The following is a 24,576-nucleotide window of genomic DNA, read 5'->3' as shown; positions in this document are numbered from 1 at the left end:
AAAGTCTGTCACAAAATTTGGCTATAGCTTCCATGACAAAATATGAGCCAAAATATCTTCTATAATTTGTCTATATGAAAATGATACCCGAATTTACGTCACATAGTCAATGTCACATTTTCCATAAGTTGCATCCGAATTTATGTCACATTGACTCAACACTAGCTCCTCGGCAAGCCTTGCTTTCACATCCAGGAATATCCTCATGCTGTTTGGTAGGCAATTTCTCAGAAAGAGCCCCAACGTAAAACTAAACTGAATCAGACCCGAATTTTGAGGCTATGTACTCTCTAAGTTAACAGTGACCAGTAGATAATTATATGAGCAAAGGAAGACAAGCTGACATATACAATTTTACACAAAAACAGGAAAAGAAAGTCTGTCACAAAACTTGGCGCCATAGCTTCCATGACAAAATATGGGCCAAAATATCTTCCATAATTTGTCTATATGAAAATGATACCCGAATTTACGTCACATTGACTAAGTCACATCTTCCATAAGTGTTGCATCCGAATTTACGTCACATTGACTCAACACTAGCTCCTCGGTAAGCCTTGCTCTTACATCCAGGAATATCCTCATACTGTTTGGTAGGCAATTTCTCAGAAAGAACCCCAACGTAAAACTAAACTGAATCAGACCCTTGTTCTATATGCATCCCCGTCGTGGAAACCCAAAGAACTAGATTCTTGGCTTGAATCCCTGACACATCGGAAACAGAACCGAAACTTAGCTTCCCTTTAATGTTCTTGCGTAGTACACCAACCGATCAAAGTGAACATAACATGGGTTCAACTGATCAAGGCACAGTTCGTTCTCATTATACCTTTTTTTTTTTAGTTCTTTTCTTTATTTTTTTTTCTTTTTCAATTTTGAGGCTATGTACTCTCTAAGTTAACAGTGACCAGTAGATAATTATATGAGCAAAGGAAGACAAGCTGACATATGCAATTTCACACAAAAACAGGAAAAGAAAGTCTCTCACAAAACTTGGCTATAGCTTCCATGACAAAATATGGGCCAAAATATGTTCCACGACAAACTTAATTGGTACTAATATCTTTCTTAATGCCGGTCATACTGGGTTATGGACTTGCTGATTCTTCTGGGAACGTGTGCATGTGGTCATCAATTAATTTGGCAATGCTGATCGACCTCATTTTACTTCAATATAAATACAAACATGAGTGAAATCTGATCTCTAAACAACGAACAGACTTGCTAGTGCAGCTTTATCACCAAATGGCTAATGCATTCCTTTTCTTCTTGCTCTTGATATTCTCTTCCAACATCATATTTGAAAACATCCATGCTTGTAACCAAAGCGAACGCAGCTCTCTGCTGTTCTTAGCTCTTACTCTGTCTTCTCCTCAGTTGAATTGGACTTCCGCTGATTGTTGCAATTGGGAGGGCATCACATGTAATCAGGGTGGTTGGATCACCCATTTGCAGTTACCTTCCAAAGGACTTAAACTCAAAGAAGGTATTTTTCTATCATCATCACTTGGAAATCTCACACATCTCACCCACTTGAATCTCTCCCACAATTCACTTTATGGTTCTCTAGATCAAACTGAACTCTTCTTGTCCTTGAATGATCTCGAAATCCTAGATTTGAGCTATAACCTTCTGTTTGGAGTGTTACCATCTTCTCTACCATCCAGAATTATTCGGATGGTGGATCTTTCCAGCAATCGCTTACATGGTGCAGTTCCATCTTCTTTTTTCCAACAAGCTTGGAATTTGACTAGTTTCAATGTCCGTAACAACACCTTTTCAGGTCCTATCCCATCCTCTATTTGTCGTCCTCCTTCTTCCTCGTTACGACACCTTGATTTTTCCTTCAATAATTTCAATGGTAGTATATCTTCTGGATTGGGGATGTGTTCCAAACTGCGAGTCTTCCGTGCTGGTTACAATTACCTGTCAGGATCGCTTCCAGAAGATATCTTTAATTCTACCACACTTGAAGAGATTTCACTACCTGTAAATTCATTGTATGGAGTAGTGAGTGATAGAATTTCCAACCTCACCAACCTTACCACCCTTGACCTCTCCTATAACCAATTGAGTGGTGTGCTCCCTCTCCATCTTGGGAAGCTCTCCAAGTTGAAACACATACTCCTTGATTTCAACTATCTGGAAGGTTCATTTCCCTTATCTTTGATGAATTGCACGAACCTCGTAGAACTCCGTCTGGGATCCAACAACTTGGAAGGCGATATTTCCATGCTTAATTTCTCCAGGCTTGGTCAACTTGGTAAACTTGACATGCGGAAAAATAACTTTTCTGGTATCTTGCCAATAAGTCTATACTCATGCAAGTCCTTGAAAGCAATTCGATTGAGCTATAATAATCTAGAGGTTCAAATACACCCTGAACTTCTTTCCTTGAAATGCTTGTCCTTCCTCTCACTTGGTTGGAACAAACGTCTGACCAATGTGAAAGTGGCAATGAAGATACTGATGGGTTGCAAAAGTCTCGTGGTCCTATCCTTGGCATCTAGTTTTTTAGGTGAGGAAATGCCGAACGATGTTGAAATGGCGGATTTGAATGGATTTCAAAATCTTCGAGTTTTAGATTTGAGTTCATGTAACCTTGGTGGTAAAGTTCCTTCATGGCTATCGAAGCTCAAAAAGTTACAGGTCTTGGATCTGAGTCACAACAGAATCACTGGCTCAATTCCAAATTGGCTGGGGACTCTTCCAAGGCTGTATGCTATGCACATGGAATTCAACCAACTTTCTGGAGAATTTCCAAAGGAATTGTGCACGCTACCTATGTTAGTATCTGAACAAACTGCAGCTCAAGTAGATCGTACTTCTATTGAATTGCCTATCTACTACAGTCCTAGTGTTGATGCAACACTTTTACAGTACAATTATATATTTTATGTCCCATTTATATACCTAAGTCACAATTACCTTAGTGGGAATATACCTATTGAGATTGGCCAATTGCAGCTTCTCCAACTGCTGGATCTTAGCAACAACAACTTCTCCGGCAACATTCCAGACCAGATATCTAACCTAAAGAACATGGAGATACTGGATCTCTCCATGAACCAATTCTCTGGAAAAATCCCGACATCATTCACAGGTCTTAATTTCTTATCAAGATTCAATGTCTCGTACAATAATCTTGGAGGACCAATACCATCAAGCACTCAACTCCAAGGTTTCAATGCTTCAGCATTTGAGGGGAATCTGAAACTTTGTGGTGCCCCACTTCCAAATAAGTGTCGGACAACAAAGGGTGCTGATGCACCTTATATGAGCACCCAAGATGCAGACACCAAGGAGCATCAAATTCCATGGTTTTATGTTTCTGTTGCACTTGGGTTCATTACAGGATTTTGGGGAGTCTGTGGTCCCTTGGTGCTTATGAGAAAGTGGAGGTATGCATATTATCATTTCCTGGACAATGTACAAGACAGTTTCCATGTGATGATAGCAAAGTGTATGGCAAGCATGAGGAGAAAGTTTGTTTAGAAGTTAGATAGTAGACATAGTACTCTACTACTCTTCTTGTAATAATCATAATAAACCATTCCCACAAATTTCCATTGACAAGCATAAAATTTTCACATATATTTACTTATACTTCATACGGTGTAGATGTGCCTGTAGTTGGCAAACAGAGGAAATAAGAATACATGCATTATTTCTTTTTGTGGCAACTAACAAGAAATTCATATGCACATATATTTGCTTCAGTAGGCCACTAGTGTGGAGAGAACTTGAGAGTAACAAGCATAAAATTCTTGCAACAGACAGAAACATATGCACACGTTATCCTTCTTCCAATTCCAATGTTCTTTCTACCTGCAACACTATTAAGGAAGCTACATTAGTCCACCAAAGATTAGCATAATCTTGACTGACACTTAAATAAGGTCTAGCATACAACAGACTGATAGATTCTCCAATGGAGTGATTCATTCAAGCCTAATCAGACAAAGGAAGATGATAGGAGCCAAAAGAAAGCACTTTTAACTTTTAAATGGGAACATATTCTCCAGTGTAAATTTGGGTTAAAGAATTTTCTTCAAACAGAAAAACTCGGCTAAGAAGTTGGATGTTCATGCAAGAGCCTTCTACTCACAGCAAACAGCAACACGATATAGAAGGTTTAGATCTTAGGAATTGCAAATTGAGAAAAATTCACCAACGGTGTCTGGACACTTAGGGGACTTTCAGAATGATACTTGAACTTACAAAGTTATCAATGTGATACCTGGACTCATTTTTTCGTATCAACGTCGTACCTACGACCAATTTCCATCACGGAGCTGTTAAATTTTGCATGTGCATCGCACGTGAGTCACTTAATGAAGACAAAAAGACCGATTTACCCTCAAAAGTTTTTTTTTCTTTTCTTTTCTTTCTTTCTTTCTTTATTCTTCTTCTTTCTTTCTTTCTTCTTCTTCTTTTTTGGTTTCTTCGATCTTCCCTTGATTTGAATCATCAAGATTCAAAATCATCTTGCTTGTCCGATTCCCACCGCCGATCGCCGATCAAACACCGCATCTGCGTCTCAATCCACCTTCATGCACCGCAGATGTTTCTGGTTCCCCTCACTTCAAATCCTACAGCAAATTGAAATTGTGCACTGAGGCTTCGCCGCTCACTCCGAGTTCATCCCTGCCACCGCCGCCGACGACTTAGCCATCACCACTCTCGTTCTCTCCTCCGACCCCCTTTTATACACCATTGATCAAAAACTCAGACCCCGCCAGCCCTCCATTCTCAAATCACCGCTCCAATCCCACCCCGCCATCCTCTCCGTCGTTCCCGACATGCAACACCACCTCTACACCATCCTCACCTGCAACTTCATTGGTCTAGCCGACAACTTCGGCCTCTAGCCCAACTTCGATCAGAGGAAATTGTAGGCCAAAGAATTGAAAGTGAAGGCAGAGGCCGACGATGCCAACGGAGGTCCGAAAAACGAGGATGCAGAGGGTTAGGTTGCCCATTGCTGAAGAGGACGAGGATGAAGAAGAAGAGGACCATGAGGAAGAAAGAGGGTTTCGCTGGAGATCGAGAAAGAAAATGGGCTCGATGGGCACGGCGGTGGTGTTGGTTGAACTAATCGACCGGTGTGGTCTGGTGTTGGTTGCGTTGGTGTTGGCAAGGAGAGAAGGAGAGAATAAAGAAGCCGAAAAAGAAGAAGAAGAAGAAGAAGAAGAAGAAGAAGAAAGAAAGAAAGAAAGAAAAGAAAAGGAAAAAAAAACTTTTGAGGGTAAATCGGTCCTTTTGTCTTCATTAAGTGACTCACGTGCAAAATTTAGGTTCTATGACGGAAATTGGTCATAGGTACAACGTAGATACGAAAAAATGAGTCTAGGTATCACATTGATAACTTTGTAAGTACATGTATCATTCTAAAAGTCCCCTAAATGTCCAGACACCGTTGGTGAATTTTTCCCTTGCAAATTTGGTCTTGGTTTCACTTCAAACGCAATCGTATCTACATATGAATATGTTCCCTTAAGAATTTGCTGATTATGCATGCTGCCAAAGTTTATTAACTCAGAATTGTCTGCTCAGTGTTTATTAAAGGATCAATGACAAAATAACAATTTCAAAAAACTATTGGCTTCATTTTTTTTTTATAAGAATATCTGCTCCACTATATCTTGCTTAAAAAGGACAAAGGACGTTGCAATTTCATTCTTTACTAAATGAACAATTAATTCAGGGAAACAATGACCAATAGTACAAAGAGCATAACAACACACCAAATATGATTTCACTAATCACCTAAACTTCCTAGACAGGGCACGAGATGGGGCCGATAACCTTTTTACCTTTTGGAGGGTAAAAATGGGGCTGATAACTTTCCTTCTAAACCTGAACCAACCATATGAGCATTGGCCTCAAGAATTAGATCATAGATGGAGTGATAGTGTGATACCAAGTAAAAGAGGATTCGACTAACGTTTCTTCTCAACATAGACCTGTTTCACAAGATGACGGCGCAGTCTAGGCTTACGTGAACTACCCTGAACAACATCAGTATCATTCGCAGAAGCCGACTTAGCATGTTCAGATCTGCGTACAAGTTTGCAAGAAGCAACGTTGTGTCCGACATTGCCACAATGAGAGCAAAGAGAAGGAAGTCTCTCATATTCGACCTCCACTATCAGAGTTTCACCATTCTTTCGTCTTACAACCAATTCCAATGGAGGGTCAGTGGACAAGTAAATATCCACCAAAATCCTAGCAAATAAACCAAAACTCCTACCCAATGTATTGGAATCAATCTTAACAGGCACACCAATTCCATTCGCAATTTCAAACAGGGAGACTGGCTCCCAAAATTCAAGGTCGAGGTCCCAAAATCGAACCCACACTTGCGCATTTGTATTGCGTTGGTTAGCAGGGGAAAAGTTTGGGACCCAACGCATAAACCTCAACATTCCAGGCTTCAGTGCGATCGATCCTTTTGACCAAACCATTGAAAGAGCAGCTTCAGAGGAAAGGCTGAAAGTAAAATAGCCTCTTCCCATTGGAATAAGATTCCAATGACCAATCTCCCCCCCAGACAAGTCCAAGCTTCTTCTACAACTCACTAGGAGAGTAGGGTTTGTCCCCGAGAGCCAGATGAATCCTACCCAACAGCATGTGCTTGCACTTTTCAAGACCAGATTGATACCCTTCTTCAGAGATGGTGACAGTTGTTTTTCCATCCTGAACCACTGGCGGTGGGAGGATAGAGATCGGAACCACGGGCTTCGCTATCATAGATGCATATGACCTAGGCACTCGGCATCACCCGAATTCAGAAATCTCCACGGGCAGATTGGCTGTTGGTTTGGCATGACGCGTAACACTCTTACAGTTCCTTCCTTCCTTTCAGTAGCGATGATAATCTCCTCGAGTTCGCCCGGTCGAGGATCATGAAGCTTCGCCGGGGGAGCCTGCACCCTAAACCCTGATGAGTGATGACTGAGGAAGATGTGTGTCAAATGATGATCAGTTGAGTGAGGCCGGAAACTGATTAATCTCGTCGACCATCGCAGAGTCCCTCAGTTTGTTTTTTCAAGTTAGAATTAAAATGATGCTATTGTACTTCTTAATCTTAAAGGGTTTTGCCTCTTGGGGCTGTTTATCTACTTGAACTCGGGGTGCAAATGGTCCCAGCTTACCCTCGAATCCCGCCGATACTAGTTGCCAAGTAGTTCTATTCTCGGCTGCCTCAATCCTTGCTTGTAGAGCGGTTATGGTTTCGTTCATTTGTAGCAATAATCTTATGTTGAGATCCTGTGGTGAGGGAGGTAGTGTGGTTGTGGTAGCTGTCGCTACTGAGGTGCCTGCTGCATTAAGGATGAATTAAGGAGGCGGTGGGAATGGTGTCATGTTGAGTGAGTTTGGGAACAGGGTTGAACTTATGTAGATGATTTGTGTGGTGCCATTTACGTTGGGGATGGACGCTCCGCTGGGTGGGTCAGAGGCTGTGTAACGCCCAAGCTTCACCTCACCGGCTTAAGCACGTTACAGTGCCGCGAGTCTCTAAAACATAAACTGAACGCTCGATTTACATTCTAGAGAACCGCTAGGCATTTTGTTTGAAAACTTTTCGTAGAAACACAGCGGGAGCTACAAATATTTTGAGGTGAAAAATCCTTGAGTTGCTAAAATTTATTTCATTCATCGAGAACTTGAAATGAATTCTCACACACAAGGTACGAACTTCAAGGAAACGAGAACTCAACCAAAATTGACACAAGGCTAACTATCAACAAGTCTCGAAATACGAAGTTCGAGAAATAGAATTTAGAACAAGGTCTAAATGACAAAATTTACCGAACTTGTTCCGCACACCCAGCTCCGTCCGCTATTGTCCCGTCACCAGTGCACAGTACCTGCATCCACACTATTGTAGGGGTGAGCTTTCGTCCTCGCTGCTCAACAGGAACTCTACCTCAACTAGACTCAAAACCAATAAACAAATATTTGGGTTGCCCAGTATGAAAACATATTTAAACCAAATATTTAAAAGAACGACAAACTTTAATGTTTTTCAACTTGAAAACCGATGCATGATGCTTAAATAAATACGGCGCCAAAACCAAGTATTACCTGATGGCCGGTCCCATAGACCCACTACACGACCTTACCTCAAATTAATTTATCACCAGGTAAGCATAGCGAGAGCGTCCACTACCTAGCTACACACACGTACCGGGCCCGCTATTACGATCGGAATACCCGGACGACCGGCGTAACTAACCCTTCGGAGGTTAAGGGGATCGAACCCAAGGAAGTCAGAGCCACCCTTCGCTCTCAAGCCATCACACATTTTCTCACGGATTGGTTAGTATGCATGGCATTTTACATAACCAACCCATACCACTTATCATGCATCACATTAATAAAATATAAAAGAAAATCACCAACCGAAGAGAGTCCTGAATCCCTACCTGGATTCCGACGCTTTCTCTCACGTACTCCGAGAGTCGCGAACCTTCCGTTCCTCGGATAACTGGAGTCCTAGATTCCGACACTTCGACAGTTAATAACCCATTGAACAATTATATGAAATATCGACGATTAATAAATCGTCCAACCAACCTTTCCTGGTTTGACCATTGTTTGACCAATCACTACAAATAACCCTTTTTGGCAAATTACGAACTATATTGGAGTAATCCCACCAAAATCGGATTAGTTTCATTTCACATTAGGTGCACCCGAAATTAGTAAGGGCACTCAACCTTATAACATAAACCATGACTAACTTTTTATTTAATTACCAAAGTCTCAAAAGTGGAACGTTCAACATGCAGATAGGCCAAAATAAATAGACCATAATTATGCCATGTCCATTTCACCTCTGTCCAATATATCATAGCATACCTTAGTTAATTTCAATGATTAGTAACCAAACAAAAAGGAGACTACCACATCCAATTCAACCACGCATATTTACTTCCATTCTTAACCCCATTCTAACCAATATAATAGCACTATGCCAGAAAAGCAATCAGACGACAGAGGAGATCTGTCGTCTGATTAAAAAAATTTCTGTTGTCTAGTACGGTGCCGTCTCTTGGGGCATCAGACGACAGATTTCCTCTGTCGTCTTATTTATCAGACGACAGAAATTTGTTAGGTCTTCTGTTGTCTGATGAAATCGAGACATGAGCTAGTGAATTCAAACGACAGATAAATGTGGTATGAACTAGAAACAAATAACAGTTCTTTATAATTTCTGTGGTCTGAATGGACTTATAATAACAGTTAAGTGTTGTTTTATTCCAGTTCAATAACAGTTAACTGTCATTTGTATTCAATTTAGAATACAATTATCTATCGTCTATAGTCACCTAAGATAACACTTATATGTTGTGTTATATGCATTATAGTCACAGATAAGTGTGCATTGAACTTAGTTCATACCATATTTATTTACCGTTTGAGTTTGTCACAGATGACAGTTAAATGACGTTTAAAGGGAATACAAATAACAGTTGTCTGTGGTTTTTATTAACTTATAGTAATAGTTATCTGTTGTGGCATATAACTTGGAATTACAATTAAGTGTGGTTTGAAAGTTGTTAAGGTTACATTTATCTATTGTTGTGGTTTATACTCTACAACAGTTAAGTAAAGGTTGAAGAGCATAGACAGGACAATTATTTGTTGCTTGAAGCTAATTTGAGCAACAGTTAAATGTCGTTTCATTTTGTTTGTAACCATAGAATTTTGTGGTTGTTTTAGTTTTTAGTCAACAAATTTTGTTCGACTCTGTCTTTGTTTTGACATGAAGACAACAATTATCTGTTTTTTGAGTGCATATAAAACAACATACTTGAATTTCATTCTGTTGTTACTTTCTATTTTAGATGACAATTTTCTGTTGTTTAAGTGTCCAAATATGAACACATTTTTTCTTGTTTCTGTTGTTCTTTGATGCGTCCAACAACATCATTTTGTTGTTGCTTTCTATTCCAGATGTCATACACACGCATCCCTGTTGTGCCATAATCATATAAATCTGGAAACAACACAACGCATTCATCAAATATGAAATCCATTCACAAAAGTACCAATATTTGATCAATTTGTTCCTGCAGCTATATATACATACATCCACCATGGAGCTAAACTTAATAAACATCAGTTCAATAACCCATAGCAGTTGGCATGATCAACAAATGTGACCCAAAAACCACTGATATCTCATACTACCTACTGATCATAATTAAACTGTACTTGTAGGCCAAAAATAGATACTTAAACCAACTGCATAACTAGTTAATATGGGTTATAGATGATGCATGTCCAAAATTAGAATCTTCTCGACACACTAGCTTTGTTGAAATTGGCTGACATACTTTGCCCACTCGGCCCGGACCTGATCAATGTCTTTTTGTGTGTAGAAGTGATTTGCTTTCCTTTCCCACTGCAAGTATAAAAAAAAAAATACAAGTTAAATGTGAATGGATATGTTTCACAACATTGATCAGAATTGGAAGGAGTTGATATATATATATACATACCTTAGCACTCCAATGTTGATTTTTGTCCTCCGCTATGTCTTTCATGTAATGCATAATCCACAGTCCACAAGTTTTATCGCCCAATTGCTCCGGAATGCCCTGAAACATCATAAAATTATTGAATACTTGGCTGATGCTATGGAATAAAAAGAACATTTGTTGAAGTAAAATCAACTAGCATATAGTTAGCTGGTTTGCAACTCGTACCGCACAATTTTTCCATTGAACTATTTTTCTGCCTTTCCTATTTTTCTGTGCATTGTATATTCTGATGGAACTGAAACAACATGATGAGAACAACAATCAGCCAGAAACTGAACAACTTACAAAGTAACATTTAGATAGAAATAATTCCAGCAAAATGCAAGTATAACAACCAATTTAACATTGAACCAAACTAATATCCTCTTACTCGTCCACAATAGTTTTCCATTCACCGGTGATGAGTCGCCTCTTTAATGGATCCATGAAGTGCACCACTTCTTCACCGGGGTTCACAACCGTCAACATCCAATGACAACTAACATTAAAATGTTCAACTCAATACCCAAATTAATGAAGATAACATGCATTTATACTGTAGGTATTAGGAGGTAAGCTCTAAATCAAAATTGCTTACCCTGAGTTATAGGGAACTAGAAAAACCTGGCCAGGCTTCCCATTTCCATACCGAACAGCTAGAGAACGAGCTCGTTCTGTTGGATTTCCACACGCAAGTGCACCAGTGTGATCAGGGTCTATGAAGGCGATCATTTCCAGCATCTTTGTTTTCTTCAAAACCTGATAGAGGTAGCTACAAAAACAGCAGATTTAGTTTAACAGCAATTACAACACTGAAGATGGCCACCATACAACCTAATACAATTTAACAGATTTAATGTGCACTACAAACCTCATATACATCACTAATGAGCCGTTCGATATCTCCTTCATATTGGTCATCGCATACACATCCCTCCTAAAGATAGCTACCTTCTTTGGATGGCCGAAAAGATCTTCTCCCAAAGTGGTGTGGATGGTGAACCCATCCTTTAAGAATGTGTTGGCCCATTGGCACAACATCTTTAGGGGTAAAGGCAACTTGGCTGGCAGGTTTTGAAGGTCATCATGATCATCATCATCATATATGTCTCTATTTCTCTTCTTCACAATTTTACGCTTTACTCCTTCCTATATTTATAAACAATAATATGCATCATTATTAGATAAAAATAGTTTAGGGTTTCTGAAAATGTACTAATGAACAAATGAAATTACCTTTTGCTCAACTGTGGGGGGTATAATCAAGTTTTTAGGCCAAGCAACGCATGTGCCAATTGCATCGCGTATTTTGACAATCTCATCTTTGATAGGAAATGGTAGCAAAGCATCTTCAACAATAGCTTTGGTGACTGACACGCGCACATTTTCCTCTCCCATTGGAACACCATGGATTGTTTGTTTGGTAGCCTCAATATCAACTTCAACGATGGTTCCAAGAGCAACTACATTATCCAATGAATTTATTGCTAGCTTAGACTCCAACTTGACCGTATTGGTCATAACCTGAGATTTCTGAAACAGTTAGCATAAATCAGATTTCAGAAATCGACATGCATCAATAAGTGTGATCTATCAATCTAACCATAAGGGTAACAGAATGTAAAGGAAGGAAGGTAAGGTCATAGGGTGCAGTTTACCGGAAGTTCTTCCCAGAATTTAGTCTTCATGAGAGGTCTACCAACTATCCCAACATCATCCTCAATAACCGATGCAAATTTGCTGCTCAATTTACTATCCAGAAACGGCATAGCAGTCTCCTCTTCAACATCCACTTGTGCAGCATTGTTCAAGATTAACTTCTTCTTGACATTTCTAGCAAGTTCAGTTTGACCAAGCTTCATACCCTTGTCATTTTGCCGGGAACAACTGCCTTGTCCAGAACCAATATCATTCAACGGTGTCAATGTTTTCAATGAATCATTGTCAACCTCTTTCCTCACAACCTTTTCTTCCAACTTCTTAAACCTATCCTCCCAAGCAGCTCTTTCCTTGGCAATGTGATGTTCCATCTCCAGCTCCCATTTAGCTCTTTCATTGGCAATGATAGTTTCTTTCTCTTCAGCTAATATCCTCTTCACACTCACCCTCAAGGTGTCTTCTACAGATTCCTTTCGGCGTTTTGGTATATTAAAGTAAGCAGCCAGCTTGACAAAGCCACCAACACCTCATACCCTGCCAGGGGCCTCAGGGTTTCCCAATGCCAATGTTAGAATATCATCTGATCCAGAAGAATTCACTTCACCTTCACACAATTTTTGCCTTAGTTTGTCCTGTAAACATAAAATAGAAGCAATGGATGCATGACTGATGCAAATTAATTATAAAAATTCAGAACAAAATAATTACACTTGTAATTGAACTTACAATTTTTTCAACTGTCTTCTTGACTGCCGGCCCGTTGAAGTTGCCGGTCTTGTCTTGTCGTGCCTTTACCCACATTGTCGCACGATCAAGTTCTTCGATCGGTATTGTTTCAGACTATATGAAAGGGTTTAATGATCATTACTCTGTCCTAAATCCAAGGAAGAACAATTATACAGTAAAGTACTCTAGAAAAGGCTATACTAACCAGTTCTTCTTGAAGATTAGCATATCCTTTTCGCGCCATTCGATGAGGGTACTTATTCTCCTTTCGCTTTTTTATTTGTGCCTCGCGAAGTTCCTTCAAAGAGTATGCAGAAGTGTCCACAATATTAGAGCGTCTTGAAGATTTTAACCGATAGACATAGAAGAAATGCATTATATGCAATTGGACTAAAATTCAGTAGTTGCCAAACCTTAAATTTTGTGGTAGTCCTATCAGCAACAAACTTATCCCAGTCATGTTGGTCAATGGATCGATAATCATCGGGAGGGAACTCCAACAGTTCAGGGTTATCCAAATATGGCATAATGTACCAGTTTGTCAACTTGCTCTTGAATTCTCTCCATTTATTGGCGGCTGATGTAATAACCAATTTCTTCCACTCCTTAGGCACCACAAATGCTTCCTGCATATGTTCAAAACCATAAGCGGGAACCTTTCTTTAATATTTGCTCAATGTTAATGAAAATAAGTAGAATACAAGTAACACAGCTATAATAACAACATTATCATACAATTAAACATATAGTCAGATTAATTACCTCAATACTTTCCCAGATTTTGTCTTTCTCATCTAATTTCACTCCTCTCCAATCCTTTATAGATATTGGGATCCTTGTACGTGCCAATACCCCAATATAGGACTGCATCTCTTTAGCTGCCTTTCCAATTGGTTCCCCTTGAGCATTACACTCAACTTTCAGCCTCTTTCCACGAATAAGTCGCCTTGAAATGCGATTCATCGTTACCATCCCACGCTTAAGTAACTGTAGTCCACCGGTTACGTTGTCCTCTTCATCAGGGGCCTTGCTCTTTCCAACATTACGTGCATATGCTGCCTTCTTGGACTTACCAGCTTGCTTGGATACACTTCTCTTTGGGGATGCAGATTTGTTAGAGTGAGCAAGTCTGAACCTTGTTTTTTTTGATGTCGCTTGAGCTTTCTTGGGGGTTGCAGCTTTATTAGGGGCTGCATCTTGCTGAGCAAAGGTAGATTGGAGTGGTACATCAATCTCTTCAACAGCTGGTTTTGACACGATCTTTTTACCTCTTTTCATTTGCAATGCCTTTATCCTTAGTGCTATAGCTCTAGCTTTGGCTGTGTTGTTAGACCGGGGAGCCATGACCTAAAAGAAACAAGTAATATGGTTGAAAACAAATATCACATCGCAGTACACAAAAGTACACAAGACATTAGCAGCTAAATTGAACCTAGTACTAACAAAACAACTAACATATTAAAAAGGTTCATATATTTCATCAATAATCACACAGTACAAAGACGGGTGAAGCAAACAAAAGTGCAAGGAAACAACCCTATTATCTAATCCTATAAGCGACGATGACTATTTTCATTCTCAACCCATATGGCTTCATCTCCAGGTCGCATATAATTGATGTGATCATCACCAACTATATCATCAAAAGTCTCAACAGATGGCAATGTGGCATTAAATGGCTGCTGTTCGACTTCAATATCTTGTAGCTCCTCATCATCATTAGCCTCTTGGTAGTCTTTATCTGGACACCTTACTACCACTGACCATTGCACATCAAGGGGGTCTTGTATGTAAAATATTTGCTTAACATGCGTAGCTAAGACAAAAGCATCATTTAAGTGCCCTATCCTATTCAAATTCACCAAAGTAAACCCAAGTTCGTCTACTTTGATGCCCCTAACATTCTCTACCCAATCACATTTGAATAATGGTACCCTAAACTTGTAGTAGTCCAACTCCCATATATGCTTAATCACACCGTAAAAGTGCATATCATCTGTTCTAGGGTTTTTATCCCTTGCATTAGAAATCTGCATTGCATCAGCAAGCAAAAATACCCCACTGTTTTGAACAGATCGAAGATTGTCACGCTCCTTGGTGTTGAAATCAACACCATTAACCTGGTATCCACTAAATGTTGGCACTTCATTCTTTGGTCCACCTGCCATCCATCTCATTGTTTGTGAAACATTATTGTCAGCAAACATGAGTTCATTTGAAACCTGCAAAGAGTACATACATTACATAACCATCAAAACATAATATTTTATTGTTGCAAATGTATCAACAATGAAGAACTTACCCTCTCTTTTAACCAGTTCGAAAAGGTTTGATTCTGTTTATTCTTCAACCACGTTTCATTTTTGGAGAACTTAGGATAAAGCAACTTTAATAACTCCAAATGTTCACTGGATGGAGGAGAAAAACAAAACACTTAGCAAGAAATAGAAAAAAATGAAGGGAAATGTTTAGCAATGTAATTACTAAAAAAAAAAAGGAAAAATGAAGTAATGACTTACAGAAAATATGGCAACGCATCCTCCGTATTCTGCAATACACAAAGATGTGCTTGATGCATTTCTTTTCCATAAACAGAAATCATGGAAGCACCTGATAGCGGTTTGGATGCATTCCGAAATTCTGCTTTGCTACTTTCTGGGATTCCAGCAGTACCAGCATCATCAAGCATACGTTCAGCACAAAACTCAACAGCCTCTTCGACAATATAACACTCTGCTATGCACCCTTCAGGGTGCCTACGACATCTCACCCATCCTTTGAACACTTTCATGTATCTCTCAAATGGATACATCCATCGAAAAAATACTGGACCACAAAGCTCTACATCTCGGACAAGATGCACAGTCAAATGAATCATGATGTCGAAAAAGGATGGTGGGAAGTACTTCTCAAGCAAGCAAACTGTAATAACTAGGTCTGCTTGCATTTTTTGTAGCTTGGAAACATCAATCACTTTGGCACATATAGCCTTGAAGAATAGGCAGAAGCGAATGATTGCATACCTAACAGGCTTCTCAAGAACAGATCGTAAAGCAACAGGGAGCAGAATTTGCATGATAGTGTGACAATCATGCGATTTAAGACCAACAAGTCTTAAATCATCCATAGAGACAAGGCTCCTAACATTTGAGGAAAACCGCACAGGCACTGTCATATTGAAAAAAGAGTTGCAAACTATTTTCTTTTCATTTAGCAGCAAATTCCAACTAGCTAAAGGTAACTTGTCTCTTTTGGCACCAATTTTGGGATTCAAACCAGTCCTAATGCCCATTTCGACCATGTCTAAACGAGCAGCAACCCCATCCTTTGTCTTCCCGGGAATGTTTAGCAATGTACGAATGATAGCATCACAACAGTTCTTCTCAATGTGCATTACATCGAGATTGTGTCGTACAGGAATATATCTCCAATACTCTAGTTCAAAGAAAATTGACTTCTTCTTCCAACAAGGCCTGCTTTGGTCTTCAACACTCTTTGCAGGACGACACTTTTTGCCAAATGCACAGTTCATACCCTCTACTCTAGCAAACACCTCCTCTCCGGTTAATGGTACAGGAGCAAGCTCCTCCTCTACTGTATTGTCGAAAGCAGCACGCTGTTTTCGATAGGGATGATGTCTAGGTAGGTATCGACGATGCCTCATGAATGACATTTTATTACCTTTCTTCAACCTATATGGTCCACTCTTATCAACGCATATCGGACAAGCATTGTATCCTTTCACAATGCTGCCTGACAAGTTCCCATAAGCGGGAAAATCATTAATGGTCCAGAGGAGTATAGCTCTTAGTTTAAAGTATTCCCCTCTGAAGGCATCATATACTCCCTCAACCCCATCCCACAAGACTTTTAGATCATCTATTAAAGGTTGTAGATATACGTCAATATCATTACCAGGTTGTTTTGGTCCGGAGATCAGCAGCGTCAACATCATATACTTCCTCTTCATACATAGCCATGGCGGAAGATTATATGTCACAAGTATAACCGGCCAGCAAGAGTACCTGCTACTTAGAGAACTATGAGGATTAAACCCATCAGATGAGAGGGCTAGTCGAAGGTTCCTAGGCTCACTACCAAATTCCGGCCATTTCTTGTCAACTAAATCCCAAGTCGGGGAATCAGCTGGATGCTGCATCATTCCATCTTTCTTTCTGCCATAATCATGCCAAGTCAGATTCTTAGCTGTAATGGCCGATTGGTAAAACCGTTTGAACCTCGGGATTGGTGGAAAGTACCATAAAACCTTGGCAGGTATCCCTACTTTTTCAGTTTTATCCTTGCCTAATTTCCACCTTGAAGCACCACAAGTGGGGCAGATAATAGCATCTGCATGCTGCTGTCTATATAAGACGCAATCATTTGGACAAGCATGAATCTTATGGTACTCCATACCTAATGCACTAAGTGATTTTTTTGCCTCATATAAAGATGCAGGAACCTCATTTCCTTCAGGAAGCAAACCCCTGATCATTATCAGCATGTCAGAATAGCAGGAATCAGTCATTCCATGCTTTGCTTTCAGATTGAATGTTTGAATCAGACCATTTAACTTGGTTGTCTTGGTACAACCAGGGTACAAAGGCTTATCGGCATCCTGCACATACTTCAGAAACTCATTTGAGTCTTCTGAAATCTCCTCATCCTCACTCTCTCCTTCTACATCATTCTCTCCCATCCTACTACCCCCATCCCAATCTACAGTTTCAGATTCCCCTCTTCTATTGCCAGAAATGGCAGCTATACTATGTTCTCCATGCCACCTCCAATGCTTATAACTACTATCAATGCCATTCCAAAAAATATGGTCCTTAACAACTCCAATGGAAAATCCATCAGTACTGCAGCATTTTAGGCAAGGACAACGTATTTTTGCTTTGTTGTTGGCATTAGCAGAGGCAAATTTCAGAAACTGTCCTACTCCTACCTCAAACTTCCGTGACCTTCTATCAGCATTCATCCATGATTTATCCATCTTACACAGAAAAAATACAATAATCAAGATTTGTACAACACCTTACATACATTTATATATCCCAAACACAATACATGCTAAACTGCTCAGAACTCATTACTGCTCAGTACTCATTACTATTGCATTTCAATAAAACTCTAAGCTTTACAAACATACTTACATGAGCCAAAACCCTCAAAACTAACTATAGAAGTAAAAAAGAAAAATGTACAAGATCAATCCTCAATCATCTATATTTAATGAAAAAACTATACAAGAGCTGCAAGTCATGCATTGAGATACGATGTTAAGAAAAACTTACTTGTAATTGCCTGACAATATGCCTGAACTACGACCTTGCTGGAATACCAAACCCTTCACAATGAAGTTAGCAACAATCTCAGCGACCTGTACAGATGTATCAAAACATTAGATAAGCCACACAATGTAATTATCAAAGATAAAAGAAATAATAATAATAATAGGGTTTAATAATTGCATTAGGCGGCCAGAGATGCCAGAACATACTCATACAAGAATTAAATCATTTAATGACATCCATAATGAATTTGTTGATAAGCGTTTAATTTGATAAGTTTGTTCAGGTCAAGAATTCATGTCTATATTATATCTTATGGTATTTGGATCAAGTTAATATAGACAGGTTCCTTCAACCCCGGCCCCAACCCACAATGCCCCATCTCCCTCTCACTTAGACTAATGGAATGCACATTTGCACATATATTTTAGATATGTCGCAATGCAAAACAACTAACACATTAACATGTGTTGACATTCTAACAGATATAAGATTTAAAGAAGCTAAAGAAATAAGTCATTAAACAATCAAGTTCTCCAAATTGAATGATAATAGCAAAATGACTAGAAGAAGCACGATTGAAGAATATGACAGAACACCAATTCAGTTATTCCAAACAATATTACAAATGAAATCTCCCACATTGAAATTCCAAATGAAAAAATATAAACCTGTCAAAGATAGTAGCAGAATGCTAATTTCATTGGCAAATGATGCCTTTTTCCTTTTGCAGTAATATAGGATATAAAAATATATAAAGTCCTACTAACCTTCTTCAAAAACCCGGCTATTGCTACCGTTCAACAATTCTGGTGTCATCCATGGAAGCTTTCCCCGCACATCACCAGATACCAAAGTATTGTGATTGATTCTTGATAATCCACAATCTCCAACCTAATGAGTAAATAATTCCAAGTACAGGTTAAGAACTCCTTTGAATCAATAATTCCAAGAATAGGTCAGTAACAACTAACAACAACACATGACATCCAAATTGAATTCATAGAATTGAGGTAAGAATGCACAAAAGAATAAGAATGCTTTGTCTTTTGGCTCTCTCAAGCTACTGCCTAGATGGCACATAAGAGGGCCTGTGCTGCATTTATATATAATGCCAGTGCTTCTGGAACATTGCCTAAAGTTAATGCATGTTGTTTTATTATCTGCAGCTACATGATTGCTTTATGCAAGTAAAAGATTACAATAAAGACTTAAAAGAAGTGAAGATAAACTTTGGGTTGGTGATTTTGTTCCTCTTGAGATTAATGTACAGGAAAAGATCAATTTGAGAGGGGGAAAAAAAAGGCATCATTTTAGAAAATGTAATGGTGAAGAATAATAATAATTTTTTTTTTACAAATATCCACAAGTTAAAGTAAAAACTATCTAGAATTTTGGTCAACTTCTTTTGAACCGACCGGTTTTGAATATCAAGTTCTTTTGTACCTTAAAATGAACGCGGAGATCGCTGCCTCTGGCTTTGCAGGCTGATTCATCATTGCAAAACAATAAAAACCATTAGATTTTCAAAAACACTCAAACTCATACTAATAAGATCAAATATGGGATCTCGATGAAACAGGGTTTAGAACATTTTAAGGTACAAAACAGGGTTTAATGTCAAAAGGTCAGTGTCTAGTCGTTCACTGAAGGTACAAAACATCAAATATTAGATCAAATATGGGATCTCGATGAAACAGGGTTTAGAACATATATAAATGTTTGCAGACCAAACCAGTTGTTACAATTTATTAAATGACAACAAAGATGAATGAAACTAAAAAACCAAATAGAAGAGTTGTTGACTAAAGCTACAAAAGCCTAAATTTCACATCAAATCTGGGATATTGATCGGAGGGTTTAGAGCATACATAAATGTTTGCAGATCAAAATAAACACACAAAATATGAACTAAATTTCAATATTACTTATTTTCTGATGATTTAAACTTATATCAATCAAATTCCAATTCAAAACTGCAACCTCAAGATTCGAAACTTCTAAAGCAAATCTGATATTGAAATGTTGTACATATAGTCCTTCTAGTTAGGTAATTCCAAAAGAATGCACCTATTTCATGAAACAATTGAAACCAGACCTACCAAGATCAAGAAAACCTACAAAATTCCACCACAGAAACATCCATAAATGAATAGATGAGACTACATACACTGAAAAAACTGATTGCTAACTTCTAACAAACCCAACACCAATAAAACCACATCGAAATAACTGACAAAAAATCAATCTTTAAAACAGAAATCAACTAACTTCCCCCCATAAACGATTTGGGATGCAAACAAAATAGACTACCATATTCCCAAAGAACTTAAAAACTCAATCTTTGACCAACTAAACCAGTTGGGATGCAAACATAACAGTTATCATATTCCCAAACAACTTAAAAACTCAATTTTTGACCAACTAAACATAAACTTCTGATCGAAAATCATAACTTTCAACTCAAAACACAACAACCTGAAGCATCCAATCCTTGACTCATTAAATACAGGACCCATAAACAACTTCAATCAGAAAATCTGAGATTTAAAATAATACCTTCCACTTGTTTTCTCTCAAGCAAGCAAGAGTTTCTGATCTCTCTCTTCTTCTTCTTCTCCTCCTTCTTCCCCCGTTCTCTGGAAACAAAGAATAATTATGATTAAAGGACAATTATCAAGAGGACCTTCTCTGACTAGCTTCTGTAGGTAGACCAACTGGATCCAATGCCCTGCAAGAAAAACCACTGTGATCAGTACATTACTTCCAAAGGTGATAGGCTCCACATTTATAAAATGTCTCCAAATGTTCTGTTTTGGTGGAACTTCAGTCACCTGCATTTTCTCTTTTTGAGGTACAAACAGTAATACCATGAAACAATTTTGACATTGTGATAATAGAAGAAAAAGAACTTTGTTGGTGAGAAAGGATTAACAACTGTTCCACTTCTATAATCATGCTGACTACATAGTTGAAGGCAAAGAAACTAGTCAAACTTCATTAGAGAACTTTTAGATTTTCTCACTTTTATTATTTCAAAATTGATTTGGTGGAGGAAGCAGCTGTTTTGGATCTGTTTAATACTTCTCATGAAAAGATAAAAATTAGAGATAACCACAAAATTACAACACAAGGACACCTGCAAATGAGCATTGCTCCCGTCCATAGGAGAAAAGGTTGAATATATGAGTTCGTAACATAGTGTGTGTTACTCTTTTTGCAGCTGCTATCATTCTTCTGCAGGAGGTTATGAAAGGTATTTATGAAAGGTATCTATCAAATTCCTGTTTCAGTAATAGAACAACTACAGTTTATATTTGGTCATTTGGATGCCTAAAACACAAACATGCTATCAGATTGGTATCAATTATGCTATCAGATTGACAGCAAAACACAAGCATCCTATCCTAATTGCAAACGGCATTAAATCGTAATTGCAATTATATCATTTTGAGTCATTTGATTGTCTGCAATTATACCATCAACATCAAATGCAAATCCGAAATCAAACACATTACCCATTACCCATTTCAAGTTTTCAACTATACCATTATGGTATTACCTTAGTTAAAAACCAACAAGAATACAAGATCAAATGGAAATCGATTATTTACTGATTGGAAATTGATTATTTACAAGAATACAAGATTAGAGGAGGATCGAAAGGACCCTTCGGCCGTCACAGAGGAGGAGAAGAAAACTTTGAGGGAGAGAGATGGTGAGATACCTGGAGGCGGAGCCGCGGAGATGAGTTGCTGGTGGGGATTGAAAGACTGGAGGCCCAGGTCAGAGACTGGAGATGGGTTGCTGAGTAGGGAGCACTCCAAGTCTCCAATCGAGTTGGCGAGTTCAGCGATGGGGGGAGCAGAGATGTGTCGCTGCCCGTCAAATGGAAATCGATTATTTACTGATTGGAAAATGATATATACAAGAATACAAGATTAGAGGAGGATCGAAATGACCCTTCGGCCGTCACAGAGGAGGAGAAGAAAACGGAGAGGGAGAGAGATGGTGAGATACCTGGAGGCGGAGCCGCGGAGATGGGTTGCTGGTGAGGATTGAAAGACTGGAGTCGGTGGCCGGTGGGGCTTGAAAGGCTGGAGGCCCAGATCGGAGGCCGGAGATGGGTTGCTCGTTCTAGCGTTGCACTATTGCAGGTTGCCGAGTCGGGAGAACTCCAAGTCTCTAATCGAGTTGGCGAGGTCAACGATGGGCGAGCAGAGATGTATCGCCGTCGATCATCGATTCTTCAAGGAGAGTAGGAGACAAATCTGGGTTAGAGAGGACTGGGTTTCAGAAGAGGCTGATTTTTGAGAGGTATAGATCGAGTTTCTGTTGGTAAGAGAGTTTAGACAGAGCGGCGCGAGAGGTAAAACGAAGCCTGCTAGCTAGGTTTTGTGTTATGTAAAGACAGACTTCAAATAAAAAAAGTCAAACTCACCTTATTCAAACAACAGAATTTCTTAGCTCTGTTGTCTGAGTAGTTTTACATTCACTGGTCATCGATAGGGTTTGGGAATTTAGGAGGGAAAAGACTTATTCTTGTTGGAGGGAAATCCAAACGTTTTGCTAAGAAAATTTTTATTTGTTCAGACGACACTTAAGTGTCGTCTGAGTCTGACCATATCTTCAAAATGAAACAAGCATGGTTTCTCATTGTATTCAGACAACACATTTAATTTATGTGTCGTCTGAGTTTAGTCTGAAACACTCAGACGACAGAAAATGACTATTCTGTCGTCTGAACTCTGTTGTCTGATAGCTTTTTTGGCATAGTGTAGTTACAGTGGTCGTACTAAGTCAAGAACCATGAGCAACAATTCAAATTTGAAAATTTTCACTGTAGCACTGCGGCTCAATAACTTGACTAGTCAACACCACACACAACTAGAAACATTTCTGTAAATCCAACAATTCCATTCCAACTTCAAGACTTGAATTTCAATCACCAATTCGAGGCTATACCTTTACTGCCAAAAGCAACAGCATTACACATTGAGTTGAGGTGAAAAACTGAGATTTACCTCAATTGCATGAATCATGGTGATTAAGTCTGGGTTGCTGCGAACACAAACTCCATGCAGGAAGCATTCTAGTTTCCAGGTTAATAGTCTTGCTACTCTTCGATCACGCTCGGGTTACTTCTCAAGAGATGAAATTTAGATTGACCAAGCCCGAGTTCCTGCTGTAGGTTCATCATCAACGTCGAAATTAAACCAAGGAGCCCAGAAAAAGCCGCCGTGCACTGTGGTTTCGGCAGAACCCGTAAAACACCCAAAACCACCCATCATTAAAACTTGAGCGAAACCATCAAAACTTAATCCCAATCAAAAAATAATTGCACAGACGGATAGAAGAAGATGAGAAGAGGAATTTTCCATACCGAATGCGGTCCAGACGGAGGCCGGAAATCGCAGAAATTCACCGGAGCAGTCAAGTCTTCTCACCGTCGATTCTCCCTCCTCGCCGAGTGCATGGGTGATCCAAGACCGCAGACGTGACAGCGATGAATAGAGGAAGACATCGGTGGTCGGATGTCGTCGGTCGGTGGCCGGACGACGTCACTCCGGTCGGGTCACATGATCGAGTCGCCGAGTCTCAAGAATGGGTCGACCTCTCTCAATCTCTCTCGATGTTTCTGATACAATCTGGTCCCTTCCATGGGATTTATAGTCCAAACAGCTCAAATCCAACGGTGGAGATCAAGCGGTGGAGTCAACAGACGGCCCAGATTGGTCCACGACATTTTCTATTTTCTTAAATGATTTCCAAAATGTCAAAACTTTGAAAAATTGTAATAATTACCTCCGGTATCCGAAAAATTCCTAGAAAATTTCCACGAGCTCGTCGTGACGTGAACCTTCTTATCCAACTCCTAAATTGAAGATTTCACTTTATGAAAATTTCTGAAAATTTTCTCAAGCATGTTGACATTTATCGAAATCGTAAATAAATAACTTGTTGAACGATCTCAATTTAAGCTCGATAAATTTTCCGGGGCCCACAGGATGCCTGCATTTGGCTAGATGTGGGGTTGACTGTTCCCGTGAATCCAGTACTTGCGTCAGCTATGAGGAGTATGATCGGTGTACTGATGTCGCTGAGAGTACGTGGATAGCGGAGTTTGCTAGCTAGCCCTGTCAAGCGCTTCGTTATTGGCAATCTGTCACTATAGTGCGTCTCGGAGGATGCGATTCTAGTTCTCCATATTCTTGACTCTCCTTTGTGCCTCCAAGGCGGCGGTGTGCTCCTTTGCTGCCTGCTCTTGGAAAAGTAGTAGATCGCGCTTGACGATCTCTAGGTTGGCGGTAGGATATGTGGTTGATACCCCTACGGTAGTGTTTGTCACAATGGAGGTCTTG

At 39.3% G+C, this 24,576-nt stretch overlaps 4 protein-coding genes across 4 annotated transcripts; 1 reads left to right on the top strand and 3 right to left on the bottom strand.

The window, feature by feature from the left end:
- The first annotated feature begins 1,245 nt into the window (after positions 1-1,245).
- On the top strand, positions 1,246-3,495 carry LOC112164157 (receptor-like protein 2). The gene has a single exon (XM_024300390.1). The coding sequence runs from the start codon at positions 1,246-1,248 to the stop codon at positions 3,493-3,495; it is 2,250 nt and encodes a 749-aa protein (XP_024156158.1).
- A 3,254-nt stretch (positions 3,496-6,749) lies between these two features.
- On the bottom strand, positions 6,750-11,354 carry LOC121049287. Its single transcript, XM_040506000.1, has 5 exons — positions 11,134-11,354; positions 10,927-11,034; positions 10,722-10,791; positions 10,515-10,613; positions 6,750-6,929 (listed from the first exon to the last, which is right to left on the bottom strand). Exons 1-5 carry the CDS (start codon positions 11,274-11,276, stop codon positions 6,750-6,752), a joined length of 600 nt encoding a protein of 199 aa, XP_040361934.1. The 5' UTR covers positions 11,277-11,354.
- Positions 11,355-11,369: 15 nt separating this feature from the next.
- LOC112164156 lies at positions 11,370-14,956 on the bottom strand. The gene is made up of 9 exons (XM_040505999.1): positions 14,504-14,956; positions 13,683-14,267; positions 13,334-13,546; positions 13,126-13,218; positions 12,921-13,034; positions 12,728-12,826; positions 12,194-12,664; positions 11,772-12,068; positions 11,370-11,684 (listed from the first exon to the last, which is right to left on the bottom strand). Exons 1-9 carry the CDS (start codon positions 14,954-14,956, stop codon positions 11,370-11,372), a joined length of 2,640 nt encoding a protein of 879 aa, XP_040361933.1.
- A 479-nt stretch (positions 14,957-15,435) lies between these two features.
- On the bottom strand, positions 15,436-17,916 carry LOC121049286. The gene has a single exon (XM_040505998.1). It carries the CDS (start codon positions 17,914-17,916, stop codon positions 15,436-15,438), a length of 2,481 nt encoding a protein of 826 aa, XP_040361932.1.
- Positions 17,917-24,576: the final 6,660 nt, after the last annotated feature.

The sequence above is a fragment of the Rosa chinensis genome, chromosome 5 (assembly GCF_002994745.2).
Source record: "Rosa chinensis cultivar Old Blush chromosome 5, RchiOBHm-V2, whole genome shotgun sequence".
Lineage (NCBI taxonomy): Eukaryota > Viridiplantae > Streptophyta > Magnoliopsida > Rosales > Rosaceae > Rosa > Rosa chinensis.
The sequence above is the reverse complement of the archived record's forward strand: the minus strand, read 5'-3'. Positions and strand labels throughout refer to the sequence as shown.